At 34.2% G+C, this 19888-nt stretch overlaps 1 protein-coding gene across 1 annotated transcript in view; it reads left to right on the top strand.

Moving 5' to 3' along the window:
* The window catches only part of LOC149425015 (cell adhesion molecule Dscam1-like), a 394348-nt gene that overhangs the window by 75111 nt on the left and 299349 nt on the right, over positions 1–19888 (top strand). Inside the window, exon 19 of the mRNA XM_089647487.1 lies at positions 19060–19231. Coding sequence (XP_089503613.1) covers positions 19060–19231 — 172 coding nt within the window. The remainder of the gene's footprint in view (positions 1–19059; positions 19232–19888) is intronic.

Here is a 19888-nt window from a genome sequence, read left to right on the forward strand (position 1 = left end):
CGTGGCACGAATCCATACCCAAATTTTTGGAATTACTTACAGTTCAAAACAAGTGAAATTATACCTCTATAATAAAAGTTATTTTATATTATTTTACTTATACAGGTGTTGCCTTCGTTGGCCTAAAACTTTGCAGACTTCTGAGTTAATAAAATATTTTTTAAGACTTCTGCCAAATTGAAGCACTCAATACGCAATAAAGGAACATTTATTTTGTAACCGAATTTTTCACTCTCCACACGGTTTTGTACTGGAAAAATAAATTAATATTAACCTAAATATTTACACATTTTGTTTCTAGTTTAAAATAGGGGACTAGTTGTTTCCACAATTTAGATTGAAAATAACAATAGTCTGCCGTGCCACAATATTTCATAAAAATAACATTTATTAAACAAATAACTTCAATATAAAGTCTGAATTTAGTTTCCTTTTATTCTTTTTAATGATGGGTTCAGGTTTTGTAAAATACCTAATGACTAAACCAGGCTTACAATAAAAACATATCTTTGAAAACCTGGTTAAACCTACATCTGTTATTCAAATGGGCATCTTATTTGTATTGCAGACTGAACATATTGAAGTTTACCAATGGAAAATCGTCAAGCATAATGTTTTAAAACGCCTTGGAAAGGCAAAACAATATTTTGTCTTTCTTAATATCTAGCCATTAATTAAAGTGTGTTAGTTACCATCTTGTCAAACTTCTCCCAATCTCTTGAACAAAAAATCTTTCAACTAACGAATGTGATTCAGCAAACAAAATCTCATCTAATCTAATCGAATCTCGCCCTACACCCTTTCAGTCACCCACTCATCCTTTCACGTCTAATATTAGTGCGTGGTATGTATTATTACTGTGGGACAATTATACTAATTGTTTCTCAGTAATTAAATAACCTTGAGGGTGTTTAGGGTTTGAAGGACCTTTGGGTCGAAAAGCCTCGAAACGCCAAAATAAAAAAAAATATTAGAAATAGTTCCTCAGTTTTAGCGCATGTCTACAAACATGTAAGTAAAAACCTTACTTATAGAAACTGACATTAAACGGCCACAAAATAATCCACGGAATATTTATTCTTTGTAAAGCCAATATAAAATGTTTTACAGTCAAAGGGGATTATTTACCTGTTGCAACTTGAAACAGCTCATCAAATTTAGGAATATTTCTCCTTCCTCTCCCCATAAAGACCCTCCACACAGCATATCCAAAGATTATATAGATCCTTAAACTATATTTCTGTATTTTTATTTGTGTGTAAAAAAAATAAGATTGTAAAATTACAATTTCTTAATAACAAAAAATATATGACCATTTTATATTTTATTCTATCGAACATTTCCATAACCTTCCCTCACAAGTGTCAGTACAACTTTATTAAATGTTAACGTGGACCTTTTTTTATTTTATTTTTATAACCGAAATACTGAGAAATACGGTCACGGTTCAGTATGATTATTGAAGAGTCTGGTTTTGATAACTCAATTTATTTGTTTTGTTAAAAAAAAAAAACAATTCATTTTAGAAAAGCTCCTGTCTTTTTCGGTAATCAAATAATACCTTCTCAAAAAATGAAATCGAATCGAAAGTTATAATTTGAAAAGATTATTTTTATTTATGGCGTGTCGATTATTATTGTGAGTCTATTGTTTTACCTTTGTAAAATACAAGTAAAATGTTGTTCTGTATTCTAATATTGTAAACAATTCTTAAGCTTATCCATTTATGGTAAACGTGTATTTCATTATTATACAATAATTAAGTAATATTCTAAAATACAAATGATAATACTAATATATGTATTGTACATTTTTTTTCAATTATTACTAAAATAAATGTTAAACATAGTGTACATGGGTTTAAAAATAAGATTAGTACTTAACATTTACTTATTATGTCAAATAACTGTAGGTAATTTGTAAATAATTGAGATGCATAGTTATATGTTGAGGTTGCTCACAATCTGCCTCACTAGGATAGCCTGTAGATATTGAAGCAGTAGGTAATACCTATGTTTATCCACTTAAAACCTTCGGCAATCTTGGGAGATATTCTTAACAGACATTAAACAACCTTAGAGTCGTTTGGAAGAAATATCTCCGAGCCTGACACGGTCTCATAAAAGTTATGCTGTCTTATTTTGTATTTCGGTGAGAAATATGATTTAAACAGTGTTGGATAGAAAAAATACAGCGCTTTCTGTTTCGTAAAAAGATTAACCATAAACACACCCGAATTATTTTAAATAAGACTATTATAAAACATTAATATTCAATTTTTTTTTTAGTTCACATGAAGCTTTGTGATGCGACATTTAATATAAAACAAAACAATAACTTGGTAAATATTTTTATACTTAATGCCGACCGGGTTCCGCTACAATTATAGCTTGTTCAGGAATAAAAGTTATTTTTGTTAGTTTTAATTAAATAATATTTTTAAAATGAATTTAACTTTTATAATGCCTTCGTCTTGTTAATATTTTTTAGTCTGGTTTAAAATAGAAATCACAGATTAAAACTTTAAAAAAAAATTAAGCGACTTTAAAAACATTATCTATGTTGGCGTTCATAATTTTATTATTTTTAGTTATTAGTTTAATAAAATCTGAAAAAGTCTTTCACTTGCTTTATTGAATTTACACCGCTATTCTTACATTATTTAGCGGTGTAATAGTCAGCAATATCAGCATAGTTGCTTTCCAAGCAGTTGATCGAGGTTCGACTTTCAGTCGGGTTTTTTTAAAATATAAAAATGATATGTGTATGTTGGTTATAAACATGTATTTTTATTTAACTTTTATTTTTAAAAATTAATTTAATTAATAAAAAAACACAGCCTGTAATTTCTTACGGTTGTGCGCTAGTTTTAACTTAAAAAACTATATCTTTTGCTTTTGATCAACAAATAAAATGTTGTACAATTTACTTACTTTACTTTCCGAAATCATTTTGAAAACAATGAACGTTATGTTCATTATTAGCTTCACAGTTTTTATCATCATTTTCTACCTAATAACACATCTACCCTGATGATGGATATTGGGAAGCTGTTTAAAACGTTGGCTACAAGAAGGGGAAGCGTAATACACGGTGTAATAACACAAAAATCCACCACGATACGGGTTGTTTCTCACAATTTAAGCAATTCAACAAATTGTAAAGATGATTTTCACGTTCTGTGAATGTTCTATTCAAGTTTTGTTATTATTCCACTTCTATGACACAACTGACCTATAATGGACTTTTCACATAAACTGACCTGACATAAACTTTTCAAAATGTTTCACGAGAATAAGTATCTATTCAAATATTATTTTACGTTTCTTTACCAAAATTTTGTCGGGAATTAAAAAAACAATTGAATATTTTATTGCGAACAAATCTGTTGAAATCAGTGAAAATGAAATTGCTTCACTTTTTAACTGAGTACTGAGTATTCTGTTTCTCTCCGCATTTAAAAATATTCCCTAGCCAAGTTTTAAAATATTCCGGATGCGCAGAACAGAAGCATGCTTATCTTTATGCAATATGAGAAGCTACAAGATAACCCCACGGAAACTTGAGCAATTATTTTAACTGCATCGCTTGTAAGTTGGAAAGTTGTTCAGGAAAGATACTTCTCCTACCTCAACTTCGCTGGGGACTGAAAGGGTTGAGAGCGGCAGTTTTTACCAAAACAAACTCGTAAATATCTTCCGAAGTCCCTTACTATCCGGTATCCAACAAACTTATCTGCAGACAATTATTTCGACGTTCATATAAATTTTCATTTAACCCTTTTCTTGATCTTGAATTTATCGCTAGACTTCATTTTATATCGCTCAGGTTCAATTGTTCCGTTACAAATCCGACAAAAGTTTAATTGAGAAGTAACCAAATGATTTACAAGGATCTTAGCCAATCTTTTAAGTGAAAGGTAGTAGATTAACTAACTAACTATCACGCCGTTTCCACGCAGGGGTAGGCAGAGAGGATACACTGCCAAACAACTCGGTCTTGGCACACACTCCTTGCCTCATTCACATTCATACATCGTCTCATACATTCTCTTCTATTATTCTGACTCTTGACATGGCCCGACTCAAGTATCTGATTCACTTGATCGGGCCATGTTTTCCTTGGGTTGTTCCCGACTTCTGCTACCATCCGTATTTACGTCATATATTCTCCTTACACTCCTTTCTTCGCTCATTCGCTTTACATGCCCAAACCATCTAAGCGTCCCTTTCTTTACCTTACTCTTTACGCTTACATCAGCCTTGCACTCTTTGCGGATCTCCATATTTCTCAAACGATCATACATGGTTTTATCACACATACGCCTCAGGGATCTCACTTCTTCAGCATTCAGTCTACTTTCATCCTTTCTCTGCCAGTTCCATGCCTCACTTTCATACGTCAAGATACTTACCAGAACTACATTGTGGACTGCTAGCTCAGCGTATTAGATTAAGTGTTTTAAATGCAATTTAACGTAACTAGAAGGTTCAAGTGAAAATTAAAAATTATAACGTGATTTTTGATCCCTAAGTGATAGAGTATCGAAATTTATAATGGAGACAGGGCCAGCCCTAATCAATCGCAATAGGAGCAGGAGCCTTTGCAATTCAGTTGCAAGGCGCTGATAAAACTTAACACCACACAGTCCTAAAACATCACATTTGAGATCAGAGACAAACCTAACCTAACCTACCTCAAAATAACAGTACTAACACATCACTGTTGAGATAATTTTTCATGTAAACGGCTCTATACAAAAATACAAATCATCCAAATATGATTGATTACCAACATAATAGGGCACCAACATTTTAATTGCGCCAGGCGGCGTTTAGTTCGTGGCCGGCCCTGAATGCGGCCATCTTTTTCTCATAACAAATTATGACATCTGCCCCAAGAAAGCAATTGGTTTATACTTCGGCTTTATCATTGAAAATAATAAACACAATTTAAAAAACTTTTCATTTTTATTTGAGGAGCCGGGTTTTAATGTCGGACATGCGCAATTTTTTCCAATATTCACATTATTTTGACTACTTATGGTTGTAGTGTTGAAATCCTAATGAAATGTATTAAAAACGGACATTAAATACAAACACTTGTTCACGCTTGTCTTTTGTTTCAAAATCGGACACGTACTAACTGCTCATCTTTGTTTCAAAGTTGTACATACTTCCGCAAGGTGCCGCCACTCAAATTTGTATAGGAACTTCCATATAGGAACCTCAGATAAAAAAAGTTACATTATTTCACATGATTATCCGGAGAATTGTTTTTATCTACTTATTAAAAAAAGATTAATAATACTGCAGCAATGTGAAACGGAAATAAGTCACGTGATATGAAAAATATTAAGTTATGACTTAGTTGAAGTATTTTTTTGTTCCGCGTCTTTTTAATGATTTTTAATACCGCAATGACATAAACTTTAATAACAAAAACATATTTTCGCAACTGATTCTATCAATTATTTTTTTAAATTTAGAAATGCAATCTTGAAACAGCGTGTCAAACTAACAAAAGCATAAAGTGTACATCAAACAAGATCAGTTCCGGTCAATATGGACGAAGGAAATGAGTTTTTTCCCGGCCATACGTGAAGCAAGCGCGGGAAAAATCACCTAAAACTCTTCGGCCGGAAGAATCCGATGAAAATGCGAGCTCGAATCTCGGTGAACTATAGAAACGAAGTCCGAGCAGACCCAGAGAGTGGAGCCTCGGAGGGAAATTCAACACGATTCGGGTCGTTATCGCGGAAAACTAGGTAAAGAAAAGGTTCCGGACCGACCGATAGCTTATAAAGGAACTAGAGTGTGAGTGAAATGTGGAGTGACTAAGTTAAGGACTAATGGCGCAGGGGATGGAAGCAAGAGCCGCTCGAGGGATGAGCTGGAGGCTGCCATTCTGGCTGCTTATTGCCTTCATCTGCGGTGAGTATTGCCAACCTACATACTTTTAGATACTAAGCCATTTTCTATTTAGATTTATTTTTTCCGTTTGCTAGCTATTGTATACTACCTCCGTGACAATGCCATCTATCCAGAGGTGATATAGCAATTGCAATCAAATAAATAATAAAATAATCTGCTTTATTCACAAATGTAACAAATAAATAATTACTTTTGTAAATGTCTTGAATAACCAAAAAAATAAAGCTGCTGTGTTTTCCACAGTCTTGAAATATAATAATAAATACACAACACGGTAAAGGAGTCTTTGAGATATATACCTAGTTTTAAATGTAAGAAGATTTTTACCGAAATAATTACGCAACCTAAGCATTTTTGTTCTGGATTTGAGATGATGCCAAAAACAAGAAAATTCTTTAGAAAAATAAAATTTACTAATGCGAATTAATGGTAAAAATATTTTTTTTAATAATGTTTAGCGTATTTCTAATTTTAGTTGAAAGTTTTTTTTCTTACATCGCATGGTGTTTATTTTTTAAAAAACTCTAATAAAAATTGAAGTTATCCTGCGCCCACCTTTCCCTTTGACCGCTTGAAAGCCCAACATGAGAATTTACAATCTTCTTAATTTCGGTATTTCAGAACATAAACAGGGCTTCACCAACTTTCTAAATATAAAACACAAAACTGTAAGTATTTATAACCTTCCATATTATTATATAATATATTTATTATTATTCATGGACATAAACGGTCTGAAAACGAAGTAAAATAAATGAAAATACGTTTACATTTAATTTGTTTGGAAATTTTAGTTACCACAAATCAAGTAAATTTTATTGTTAAGTATTAGAAATATAAAGTATTGAAAATATTAATGAAAATTGATAATCCAAGTCATCATCCATTTTATACGAGGTACCTTGACACTCAAATATAAATATAAATCTGTAATTTATTTAGATATTTAAATAAAGCAAGAGACAATTGAAATATTTTTATCTTATTTTTTAATTTAACCATAGGAACAACTTCAGTGCTCGTTTCACCTTCCATTTCCATGTATTACCGTAAAAAAATGACACAACATTTAAAAAAATAAAATATCAAAATAATTTTAGTTAATATTTGGCTACTTTGTATCATAGGTATCGTCACTATTGAAATATTTCCAAATAACACCGCAAAGTAAAAAAAAAAATATTTCAAAAGCACCTTAATATGATTAACAATTTATCAGATCTTATAGTTATTTATATCATATTGTCGAGATATTATATCTTTAAAAAAAATAAGCCAGCAACGTTCTGAAAGTTCTCCAATTTTTACGAATCATTTTGGATAATTAAATACATTATTCGGATAATCTCATTTTTCTGTTTACGAACCGCTCGAGGACCCTCACAATAGACTGGTTTTGTTAAAAAATAATATTTTTATGAATAACACACGTGAGGTCCTTGATACAAAGGGTTTTCTTGGCTGATTCATGCCGCATCATCAATCAAATGCCTTGGTCCTTGTACTTGGTAATGCCTACACCTGTTACTAAAACCCATGTCAACTAAAAAAGAAGGATAATTTGGGATTATTAATTATGTTTGTCTGCTTGGCATACATTTTCATTTAAGTATTAGAAAGACAAAAAACCATTGAATTAAAAAGATTTCTAGTTGAATCCACTTCAATACAATGTTAGTTTATTTATGTTTCACCAGTTTCATAATATTTTTGGACTATTTTTTACACCAAACTTTCTCACAATAATGGAAAAAATTCATTAATTTTCAGACTAAGAAAAAAGATTCGTTTGTTTTCCTAAGCGATAAATATTCACGAATCGAAAAAAAACATTCTTTTGAATTACAGCTCACCTTCAAACATCAGAAATTATTTTACTTTTACAATTTCACGTGAAAATAAATATCTTTGTGAAAGCACATGAAAAATATCGTACTTTATCATGATATTTTCCGATTTTTAACCCAGATATTTTATAAAGCTGTCAAAAATTCTTACGAGCAAACACATCGGCCGCCTATATTACCTAAGTTTATTTCAGTTCCGACGTTTTTTTTCGATAGATATGTAAATTTCCGCGTAAATCCCGCCCAGTGCTCTCTCGTTATAATAACAATGGTGAAATACGGGATTCCCGGCCAAAAGCCGTCATACGGGGCCCACTCATTACCATATAAACAACATGGCTCTAAGCTTTTCACAGGTCTCACGAGCCGAGCAGCCTCGCTGAAATATCTGATAAAACACACACCCGAGTAGAAAAGTTGGCACCATCTGGCCGGTTGAAGTTTTTTGATAAAATCACAGGTTGTGTCTTTTGTAATTAAACTGATATACTTTCGTGTTTTCGCTATCTTTGGGGATGGGTGTCGTTTGCACTTGCACCAGGATTAACTTGTTACCGTGCACTGCGAACTATGGGAAATGGCCGTTAAAGTCAGAACTTATTATTATACGACCAAATTTTGCTTTCAGGGGTTGTTCCTACTTGCACATGCATGTTTTTGTTAAGATTTTAGGGATTATAGAAAATTCGAATATTTTTTCTACACAAACCTCCTTTTCAAGCAGGTATCCGATACGATTATTGTGATAGCATTGAACTAAATTTAATTCTTAAAAACTAAAAGTAAACATTGTTTTTTATCGTTTTATACAGGAAAATTGATTACTTTTAAAAATTAACCAAATTAAAACGAATTTGAATACCGTACATTCTCAGTCCCTACTGCTCCCAATTGCATGGATGGAGCCAGTCGTGCTACGGCATCTGCAATTATTGCGGTCGTGAAGGTAGGGGACAAAGATGGTATAGCGGAAGGCAGAGAAGTACCTGGCTGTTCAGATCTAATCACCAATTACGGCTAAAAATATTATAACGTTTCGATTCTGATCAACGGTCTTTCACCAGGCCCATCCCGAGAGTATATTCCGCTCTGGAATGTGTGGATATTCAGTATTCCAATTTTATTAAATAATTAATATTTGTGGACTGAGCGTAACGAAGTCCTGTTTTAACTCGACCGTTTTGTATTTGGTCGGTATGTAAATTTTTTTGTGCGTTCCGTTTCCGTTTTCAAAAATCATCTGCATCCACTTACACATCCACATTGTTCAAGCATGGCCTTAGTTTAGAAAGCTTTCTTACCACTAGCAATGATAAATTTATTAACATCACATTTCCTAGTAATATGCGATTCTCCGTGAAATCTTCTGAAGCGAGCATAAACAGGCATGGTTTGACCATCGCTGTGCTGAAGAGGTCAAATTAAAAAGCAAGGCTTATAATGCACTTCGGAAAAAAAGGCTCTTTGAATAAACTTTCAAAATACCGAAAACGGGCTAAGGACTGCAAGAGAACCCCTAGAGAAAAAAAGGCTCTTTGAATAAACTTTCAAAATACCGAAAACGGGCTAAGGACTGCAAGAGAACCCTTAGAGAAAAAAAGGCTCTTTGAATAAACTTTCAAAATACCAAAAACGGGCTAAGGACTGCAAGAGAACCCCTAGAGAAAAAAAGGCTCTTTGAATAAACTTTCAAAATACCGAAAACGGGCTAAGGACTGCAAGAGAACCCTTAGAGAAAAAAAGACTCTTTGAATAAACTTTCAAAATACCGAAAACGGGCTATGGACTGCAAGAGAACCCATAGAGAAAAAAAGACCAGCTACAACAGCTTCAGCTACAACATCAATAAAGCTATTTTTGTCATCTTGGCACTCTAGTACACCCAATAGTCACGAGCAGCCACTGGTAGATGTTGTGAAGTTGACCCTGAGAACAAAGCGTTCTTTCAAGGTATTTAAAATTGAATATTTTTTTATGATTACTTATATCTAATTTTAGGTGTTTATCGAGAGTAATAATGTAAAAAATGGTACTGACCTGCCTGAAAAAAGAACTAAGGTTGAGATAGATTAATATAATATGATTAATATAATTTTGATTTATTAAATAATAGAATATTAGAAACACATTTAAGGACGCTAGTTCTGCTGTTCACAGAACTACTAGTAGTACAAGTGAGTTTATATCACTTAATCTAATCTATTTTATTGGTACATAAAGCCTTAACATACGTCTCAGAGGCGTACACATGTAAATGACAGCCAGTAGGCCAAAATATACCTATTTGTGCCCTATTTTTCGATGGAAAGCTAAGGTTGGTATGTAAACTAGTAATAAAACACAGTTTTATCAATGAAAACTACTATCACAGGTATTTATTACAACGAATAAAAAGATTATGCTTATTTTCAAACAAAAAATCAACTTGAACTTGTTTTTTTTAAATAATCATATATATTTTTAAAGACTAATTTCTTATTCTTAGGACAAACATTTAAAGTTATCATGCTTTAAATTACTTTCTATAATTTTAGATCAATCTACACAGACATCAACTTTGTGCTCAGAAAATACTGACTTTTTCACATTCTTTTTTTGACATTTCCTTTTTTAGCAGCAAAAAGCGCAGTATTTACGTTTTTTGGGCTCTGGTTCTCCTGCCAGAAGTTTATTACCTGAATCAGTAGGTTTTGCGAATATTTGGCTTATATTTTTAAGTTGGAGCTTCAAGTCTGAATCCAAGGCTTGACCGAATCTGTGCTGAGTTGTTTAACTCTTAAACCCTACCTGGGGTACTGGAGTACCCCACTGGTGTTTAAAATATCAACAATTTTAACAATATTGCACTGTTGCAAAAATCGCTCTAGCTAATCTACTCTCGATAATTGGCGCGTAAGTACGTCAGTAAGCCGTGACTGCCCGGCAAGTGCATTCGCGTCCCCAGGTGTTCCGGGGTACCCCAGTACCCCGTGGTAGGAATAGTGTTAGTTCTTCCTTCCAGTTATACTTGAATTACTGAAGTTGTTTTTCGACATCTCTCTGGTAAGTTTACACATTATTTATGATTTACTTTACTTTGTGATAATGGTTAGAGTACAGTGTTGATAGGCAAGGCCTGCGCCCAATAACGAGACATTCATGGACTAATAATGTGTTATGAATGTAATGAGAGTGTATGCAGTGTAATGAGGTATTGTATTGTTTTCAGATATGGCATCCCAGACTCGAAGTCTTGGGAGGGGGGTGAAATTGCAGCTGCTTTGTTGGTTTCTGACGACAAAGAGCTAAACTTAGGAGAAGATTCAGAAGACGAGCTCGACGGTGTTATCGGGGATTTCTGGGACCATTTTGAAGTCGCATCTCACAAAGACGGTGATAAAGATAGTGTGGAAGGAGATGAAGAGTATTTAATGCCTGACAATGACGGGGCTGGTGTGCTAGATTCTCCATTAGTTCTGTACGGAAAAGGTCATAATAATCGACATAAGTGGACTAGTGTTAAGCCTTCTCGCTCAAGAATGCCTCGCCGCAATATTTTTTTGCACCCACCTGGTATCGTCTTAACAAAAACCTGACAATGACAACATGTGACAATTGGTTCACGTCTATACCCACAGCCACGAAGTAACTGGAAAAAGGTAAAGCATTAGTTGGAACTGTAAAGAAGAATAAACGAGAAATTCCTCAGGTTTTCTTGGACACTACAAATCGAGAGAGATGCACATCAATGTTTGCCTACGATTGACCTCTCACACTTTTGTCGTATTGTCCTCTGAAGTCAGCTAAGAAGAAAGTTGTAATCATGATGTCCACCATGCATGACAGCCCTGACAAGGATAGTGAAGTGTACCTTCCATAAATAATACATTTCTATAATAAAACCAAATGCGGGGAGGATGTGTTCGACCAACTTTGTAAGAAGTACTCGACGTCCAGGAAGATCAAAAGGTGGCCCGTGTGTCTCTTCTACGGGTTGCTAAATGCCACTGGTGTCAACTTTTGGGTCTTATTCAAGCTGTCAAGTAACATTGATAAATAGAAATTAACCAAGCGGCGTGAGTTTGTCAATGGCACTCATAAAGCCTCATATCAGAGCAAAATTACAATAGCCAAGTTTACCCCGGGATACCAGAGAAACTATACGTGCAGTCTTGAATATTCATATTGAAGATCATAGGCTGGTCCCTGATAATCCCAAACCTGGTCGCTGCTGCTTTTGTCCGCGCACAAAGGACAGAAAATCTCGATCTGTCTGTAACACTTGTCGCCGCCATATTTGTACTGACCATCAATACAAAATCTGTCATTCATGTGACGACAAAAATGTTAATTAGTTTTTATTAAAAAAATTAATTGTCTTTTCTTATTACTTTGCCATAATAAAATTAATTTTCAAAAAAATATCAAAGACTTTTATTTTATTCATTTTTTTTGCGCGGGGTACTTCAGTACCCCGTGGTAGGAATAATTACATTCCCAGAGTGGTAGGGTTTAAGAGTTAATGAATACTCTTTTGTTTGAGAATTTATTTCATAATGTTGTGGCCATAAATTACAGCAGAATCAACAAAAGCTATGTTTAAGATGCCATAGAAAACATCCATTGGGCTGCATGACATTTAGACGCACATTTGATCAAATGAATCTACTCCTCCTTTTGTTTGGTTCTAGAATGAATCGTGTCTGGTTTGCCACTTGAATTATTAATTATTGCATTTTCATCACAGCAAGATAAAAGGAAAACCATATTTGCAGGTTTTGTCTTGTACGATAGAAGTGTCAGATGGCCATCAAAACAAAACTGTAGAACTGCCAACAGGTCGAGATCTCGAGTTCTTCAATTTTTCGTTAATTTTCCGTTTATTTGATCGAATAGTACCCACTAGATTTAATTTGTAATTTGAGTTGGTTCTCGAGAGATGCGGACTTTATTCATTGCATGAGATGATTGACTCTTATTTGTTGACCAAACATCCCGCGTCCATTCTTACCGCGAAGAGTATTTCCAGGAACACGATAAATTCGCCTTGAGTTGGCAGATTGCGAAGCATGAGCAGAATCAGATGCTAGGTCAGTTTTTTTTTGTATCTCTATATGGAATGTGTGGGACTGCACTAACCTCCCCACAAACCGGAATAAATACTTTTATTATTATTTAAAATTTTTAGTCAGCTTCTTCAGTGGGAGCAGATTCTTGTAATGGAAAAGCCTCTTCAGTTACATAGTTATTCTCATCTTCGCTTTAAATGTCGTCCAAACTGGCTGTCCTCGTCTTCAGGAGCTGATTTTCCCAGAGAAAGACTATCTTCTTGGTCTAAGATTTTCTAAATATCGTTACTGTTCAATATATTAAACCCGTTACTTATTGGTATCTGAAATAATGCCAAAACAAACATAAAATGGACGAAAAATTAACGAGTAAAAACACATAATCTTAGTTAAAAGTTACACAAAGCCTAAACATACGTCTCGCAGGCGTACTATACCTAAAAAAACTCAAAAATGGCTGGACTTACCTTATTGATACAGGTACCATCGGCGAGCTCCCGTCGGCAACTGGGTTGATTAAAGAGCAGGAGGCGCTAACTATAACCGTTAGAAAGAGAAATAGAATTTATGATTTTGTGTACGCCTCGCAGGCGTAGATAAAACTTCTAGGGTTAACTAAATTTGCATCTACATGAAAGCGAAGCGGCGAATTTTAAATGGAACACTCCCAATATTGCTATGGCGTGTTCAAAATATGAAATATGAGCGTTCAATGACAGAAGATGGATTACTGAACATGTTGTTACAATATATCAAATGACCCTTTCACCTAGACCTGCCATATAATAAATATTACGAAACGTATTAATCAACTAGTCGGTGCAGCATTTTAGATACTAGGTATTACTTGTGTTGTAAGACTTCTGTTGTCGGTGATTGAGGGGCAAAGCTCTCATCGAATAGCAATCTGGAGGGTGTAAATTAATATATTTAAATCCGTATTATATATACTTATACGCAAATATACTTTATATATATGTATATAAAGTATATTTGTGGCACGTTCGACGTATTTGGTGACCAGATCTGAATAATCGTGTACTTCCCCACCTCCCTCTTCCCCTCCCTAGTAACTTCAGCCGCATGACTTACCCCAGTTGGCGATGCCATGGTCTCACTACCTCCTGATGGGGGGCAGTTGGGATTCATATGAGGTATTCTCATTAAAAAAATGGTTTGTTACAAGTCTAATTTCTTAAAATTTACTCAAATTTAATGTTTTGTAAAAATACTACCATGTTAAGGGTCTGAGTCTAGTGCGAATGGTGGTCAATAGAGCCTACAATAAACAATTTGTAAAGGATAACAAAAACAAATATAAAAATAATAAAATGTATTGACCGTGAAAATGTACATTTCCACTATGTGACATTAAACTCAGGTGTATTACTTCGTTAGTGTAGAGCAGTGTATATATTATTGTAGTATGAAAGCCCATGTATTAGCTTTATGACCCTTTCACATCCCAGCTCGCAACCAGATAGTACGCATCCATAATCTATGTACTCGATTGAACAATAATAAAGTAAGAAATATGTAATCTAAACTCATTACATTAATAAGCCCGAAACATTTTAATAACAGTGGCGTCTAACATAAGTTACTTTGTATATGTACATACACCATTACTTTGATATTTACATTAGTTTAGTACATATTATACGGATGTCGTTTCCAATTAGCTTCTCGTATACCTAGTTAACTGAGTACCCGTCACAATTTTTCGAAATCGATTTGAATGAATAGATTTTTTGCTAGTTCTGTGTATTTACTTTACTAAAAACACTCTCTCATTAGAAGATCTTTGAGATCTTTTGTCATTCGTGAAATAAGCATACCAAAACACTGCCATTCTGATATTTTAGGTCGATGTTACTTTGTTTTCTATCCTGATCATATTTTTAAAAACTTCAGATTTGAGTGAAAAATGTTGATCGTAAATAATAGTGTAAGATAAAGTTTAATTAACACGCGAAACAATGAATTTCTTAAAACTTGATGTCCTACAAGTAACACAATTCTTGTTTCTACCAGCAACGTGCAAAAAAAATAGATATACACCGCCACCCGAATATTATTTATTTCCCTCATTTTTCATGTATCACTTAAGCGTAATCTCATACCATACATTGTATCCTCGTGTTTTATTGTGAAAGCTAACCCGAACACGAGATCGAAAGAAATTTCACGTTACAATTTTTTCCTTCTTGAAAAGATACTGTTCTCGGTTCGTGTTCATGTGCCTCTACCAGTATTAGCCTCCTCGTACAATCTCTATTTTCCAATTTTCCCTGCGAAGGGGCTCTCAATGCCGTCGTGAAAATTGAATGTTCGTTTTGCTGGTACTCTTGAATATTCGGTAACGTTTTTAGGATTTCCCTTGGATTGACAACGTGCCAGTATTACCTGCATGCTAGCCTTTTGATATTATTTAATATTTTTCAGACATCTGAGATTTATTGCGATGGAATCTGGCCAAAAAAGCTGCGATTAATGTTTCATTTTTAAATTAGAGGAATTCCAAAAATAGAAGAAAAGCTGGATAAGTCTTTTCCACGAAAGCTATTTAATGAATTATCTTTCAAAAATTATTATATTTGTTTGAGTTTTTAAGTATAAGTATTCCTAAATATTAAAACGATTCATTGGCTCCGCACCCGTGATGCCAGCGCAAAACACTGAGCCACTCCCAAGTTGGAAATTTACGTTTAAGTTTATAAAAAAGGAAAGCGTGTGAAATCAATTGTGCATATAAGTGTATTCGAATCATTTTATCAAATGACCCTCTAAACGTGTAGCATCCTTTGGATTATTCTCTGTAATGATATTATTATTACACTCGAGCTGCGTCACTAACAAAATTATATTACACGCGCCAAACAATCGCTTGCGCATTCATAAAAAAGCAAAACGAATGTAACATCGATCACGAATTATCTTCGCAGCAAACGCATGCAGCTACTTTAAAACAAACGTACTTCGCTTCTTCCGGGTGCTCGTTGCGATCTAGGCCGACCGGATCAGAAGTATATTCGCTTCCTCAAAGCAGCTGCACACTTTTGCGACAAAGGGTTAAGGGAATGTATGAGATGACTTGGGACCGACAGTACATTCGTTATGCCCATAGACATATGAATATTAGTAGACCTGCCCTAAGTGATTAAAAGCGTATTATCCCCACTCCCCATACCGGTTCCATTGGAGCCGGCTGTGCTCGCGTATGGCCTCAAGTGAAATTTGAAAACGTGACGTCATCATTCTTGTGCGAACTATGGTCGAGGCATCATCGGTTCATTTTACGAAATAACACGGCAAAATGTTGACTTGTACTATGAAAACTTGTAAAAATAGATGTGAAAAAGAGAATAAACCCAATTGTCGTATTACATTCCATATATAAGCATTATTTTACTTTATTTTAAGCATATTCACATCGTATAATATGAATCAGTTGTTACTATCACATCGAGAAACGTCTGGACGCGAAACACAAAGCTGGTTGGTTGCTGGGAAGTAAATTATGAACATTTATAAAAGTGTCTTAACTAAATACTTAAACGAAATATTCGACTCAACCGTAAATAAAACCGAATTTTTTTGCCGAATTTGCAAATTTGTTCATAACGTGGCGAGTAATTTGCGCTCCCATGTAAAAATGTCTATTCATTCAAAAGCAGATTTTACTTTTAAGAAGTAAATGGTGATATTATAATGCGAGATGCCTATTTACTGTCAGATTGATTTATTGACGAATCACAGTCAGCTTCACTCCCTTCGTTCTTCAACAGTTGATTTTACCCCTCGCCATTATCTTCTCGTCTATTAATTCCTATGTCTGTGGTTATGCCCCTTTTTAAATACGCAAGCAATTGCTTGGCTCAGTGATTACCTTACATCAAAAACGCTACTCGAAAATGAACGCAAATAATATTAATAATGGAAATAGTTAAGCCGTCAAATAGGTGATACTTTCGATATTAGTCAAAGTAATTGATTTCATACACTTGTATTACCCTTTTGTCTGCTTAATTATTTATTTGATATTTTGAAGCTATTGAACAAATAAAAAATACATGTTAGCAAAAATGCAATATTATTCAAATGATTAACGTGTTGTCATGAAGTTTTTGTTATAAATTTATTCATGGGTATTTTCAGATATGTTTTGTGAGGGATCACTGTTTAATGAATAGTTACAGTAAAAGTAACTGACTAAATTTGCCCATTGACAGGTAACAGCGCCCCTAAAAATTGTTTCCATACATAATGTAGGTACATACTGCTTTATGGAAAATTTTTAATCGCATTTCACGCAATCGCAAGTGTCATGTTTTGTCACAAGTATAAATTTTCACATCTCTCATAAATATTGATTGAAACAGGCTTTTGTCCCTTTAGAGCTACATACTTTAATTTAAGCGATAAAATAGTACAAAGAAAGTAGTTACTATTTGATCAGTTCAAAATAATACCATAAAGGCTCTAGTTGATAACCGTTGGAAAATTACAATAATTCATATGTAAGAGAACGAAATAATAATACAATGTAAATCAACGCAGAGCAGTCTATCCACGTTAAGCAAAACAACAAAATTGAAATGATTTATTGCGTGGTAGAGTAAAAGAAACAACATTCATGGGAATTATCTTTATTTTCGTAAATGTTAAATTATGGGCAACGCGCCCCACTTACAAATTTACATTGAGCAAAGGGGTTTCCTGTGAAATTGCTTGATATTCATACCATTCACCCAAATTTGTGGCGAATTCTTATTTATTTATAAGATGCCACGATTTTATATAGATTTCCAAAGGGGTCAATATGGGGCAAGTATGGGGCGTTAAAACTGGATTCAACTAATATTTTATGAGGAGATAAAAGTAAGTGTTTCCTTCTGATAATGAGCCACACAAAGGGTGTTTTTAACGGCAGTAGGATATCTAAGGCATTGGTTTTTTAACAAGATTTTTTTATTAAAACGTGCTGAATTACAACCAACATCCAGAAACTCGAAATCATTTTTAAACGCGGACTTTAACAATGTTCAGAGTTTGATTGCTAGTGATATAATAAAAAATGATTTTCAAATAAAACAACAACAAATTTATAAAATTACTATACTTGGCGAGAGAGTTTTGTTTTGTATTTTTAAATTGTTTTTCAAATATCCAATAGGTACCTTACATAGAAGTCTTTCCCTACGAAACCTAAAACTCTGTCGATTCTACCACATATTATTCATTACGGTTGATACATTTTTATTGTATCTCCTGGTGACCAGATTTTTTTCAATTTTTTTTCAACTGAAAATTGATTTCTCTCTAGACTTGGAGGGTTCTGTAGAGAAAATTATGTTTATTTTGAAAGCGAAATTAGTTACGTACCTAACAAATTAATATGTACCCAAATGACGTGCATTTATTTAAAAGAAGAGATGTTATGAGCAGACGTAATAATTTATTTATTCGAAAAAATAGTTTTTTTCAACGATCTGTAGCATTTCTATTATGGTTTCTGGCATGCGAACAAGGAAATCTGCTCACTCTAACATTGGAGATAAAAAGTGAAACCCATTTCATGCCTCATCTAAATATAAATATTTTATTTTTGGAATAACTTAAAGAGTAAAACATCAAATCGTAATATTTAATTATTGAAGACAATATTAGCGATGCCAAAACGAAAATTGTTTTAAATTTTCCTATTTATTTTTAGTTGAGGAATCGCTAATATTGTCTTCAATAATAATTAAAGATAAATACATCAATGGTGGCTTATGGAAAAATATGTCTGACAAGTCTAGACAAAAATTAAATGTTTTCAAAAATGGAAGACGTAAAGTTGTGTATGTTAAAATGGATAGGTGCAAATGAACACTTTGATTATAATAATATCTATTGATACTGTTATCAAGTAAACCTTTGTCTTCCAGTATGTGATGTCCAACATGGAATCCTGATAAACAGTCAGTATCTCGAGTTGCAGCAGAAACCAGCTTAACCAGCCCTGATTTGCTCCCGCCCTCGCAACCCTCCCACCCGTGAAACTTATATTCTCATGATGCAATTGCTTTTCCAGGTTGTGAGGCTCAGAAAAAAATCCTGATGAAGACGAAGACTGAAGACTCATCAAGATGCGCCTACATATGGCATCTGTCTTTATATTTAACCAGCCTATGTCTCCCTCCTGTCCTCGATACCTCGGTTATCAACAACACCTTTCCATTGTAGGATGTGCCGGCCAGCAGCACGGGCCGGTGTTCCTGCAAGAGCCACCCTCTCGCCTGCTGTTCAGCAACAGTTCCGGGGCCAGCGCGCCCTGCTCCGCCCACGGGTTTCCCCCGCCCACTATCACATGGCTGACGGCTGACGGGTCTGCTGTTTCCACGATACCTGGCCTACGGTAAGTCTCAACAATTTAATTTTATATTACTCTGAATATACCTAGGTTCCTAACTAAATACGTGATATTACACAAAAATACATGCCGTGTACTGTGGAAAGGTTTTTGGATGTCTCCGTCATCGTCAAATAAGCTAGTTTTCTGGATTTGGAAAAAAAGTCATACAGGCCTTCATGTAAACATACCTGTACACGTAATACGTACCAATATTGTAAAAGAGTTATAAATTATTATTTCTTAGAAAACCTAAAACATACTCTTTTGGAAACATAAAAACATACTAGTATCTTCATTAACTTAGTGAGCACATCTTAAGAAAATCTCTCCAACCCTTTCCAACAGAGCCAACGCCTCTTCAGGGCAGATGTAACGCAGGGAAATTCCAGCATGTACACCTAAATTTTAGTTGATTATGAAAAATAATATATAGTATATTTGCAGCACGTTACAGATTGGTACATACTTTCAGTATCACCCTGGTAAAATACCACAATTCAGAAACGAAAGATTGAATAAAATGGCTTAGTGTTAGATGACCAGATCTGGATAGTCAGCTACTTCCCCACCTTCCTCTGCCCATCGCCTTACCCCACTACCTTGCCCCACTACCTTTGGCCTCACAACAAATCCCATTGCATGACATAGTTTCGGTGGCGC

The sequence above is a fragment of the Hesperophylax consimilis genome, chromosome 3 (genome assembly GCF_061612785.1).
Source record: "Hesperophylax consimilis isolate HC1 chromosome 3, BYU_Hcon_1.0, whole genome shotgun sequence".
NCBI classification, from domain to species: Eukaryota; Metazoa; Arthropoda; class Insecta; order Trichoptera; family Limnephilidae; genus Hesperophylax; species Hesperophylax consimilis.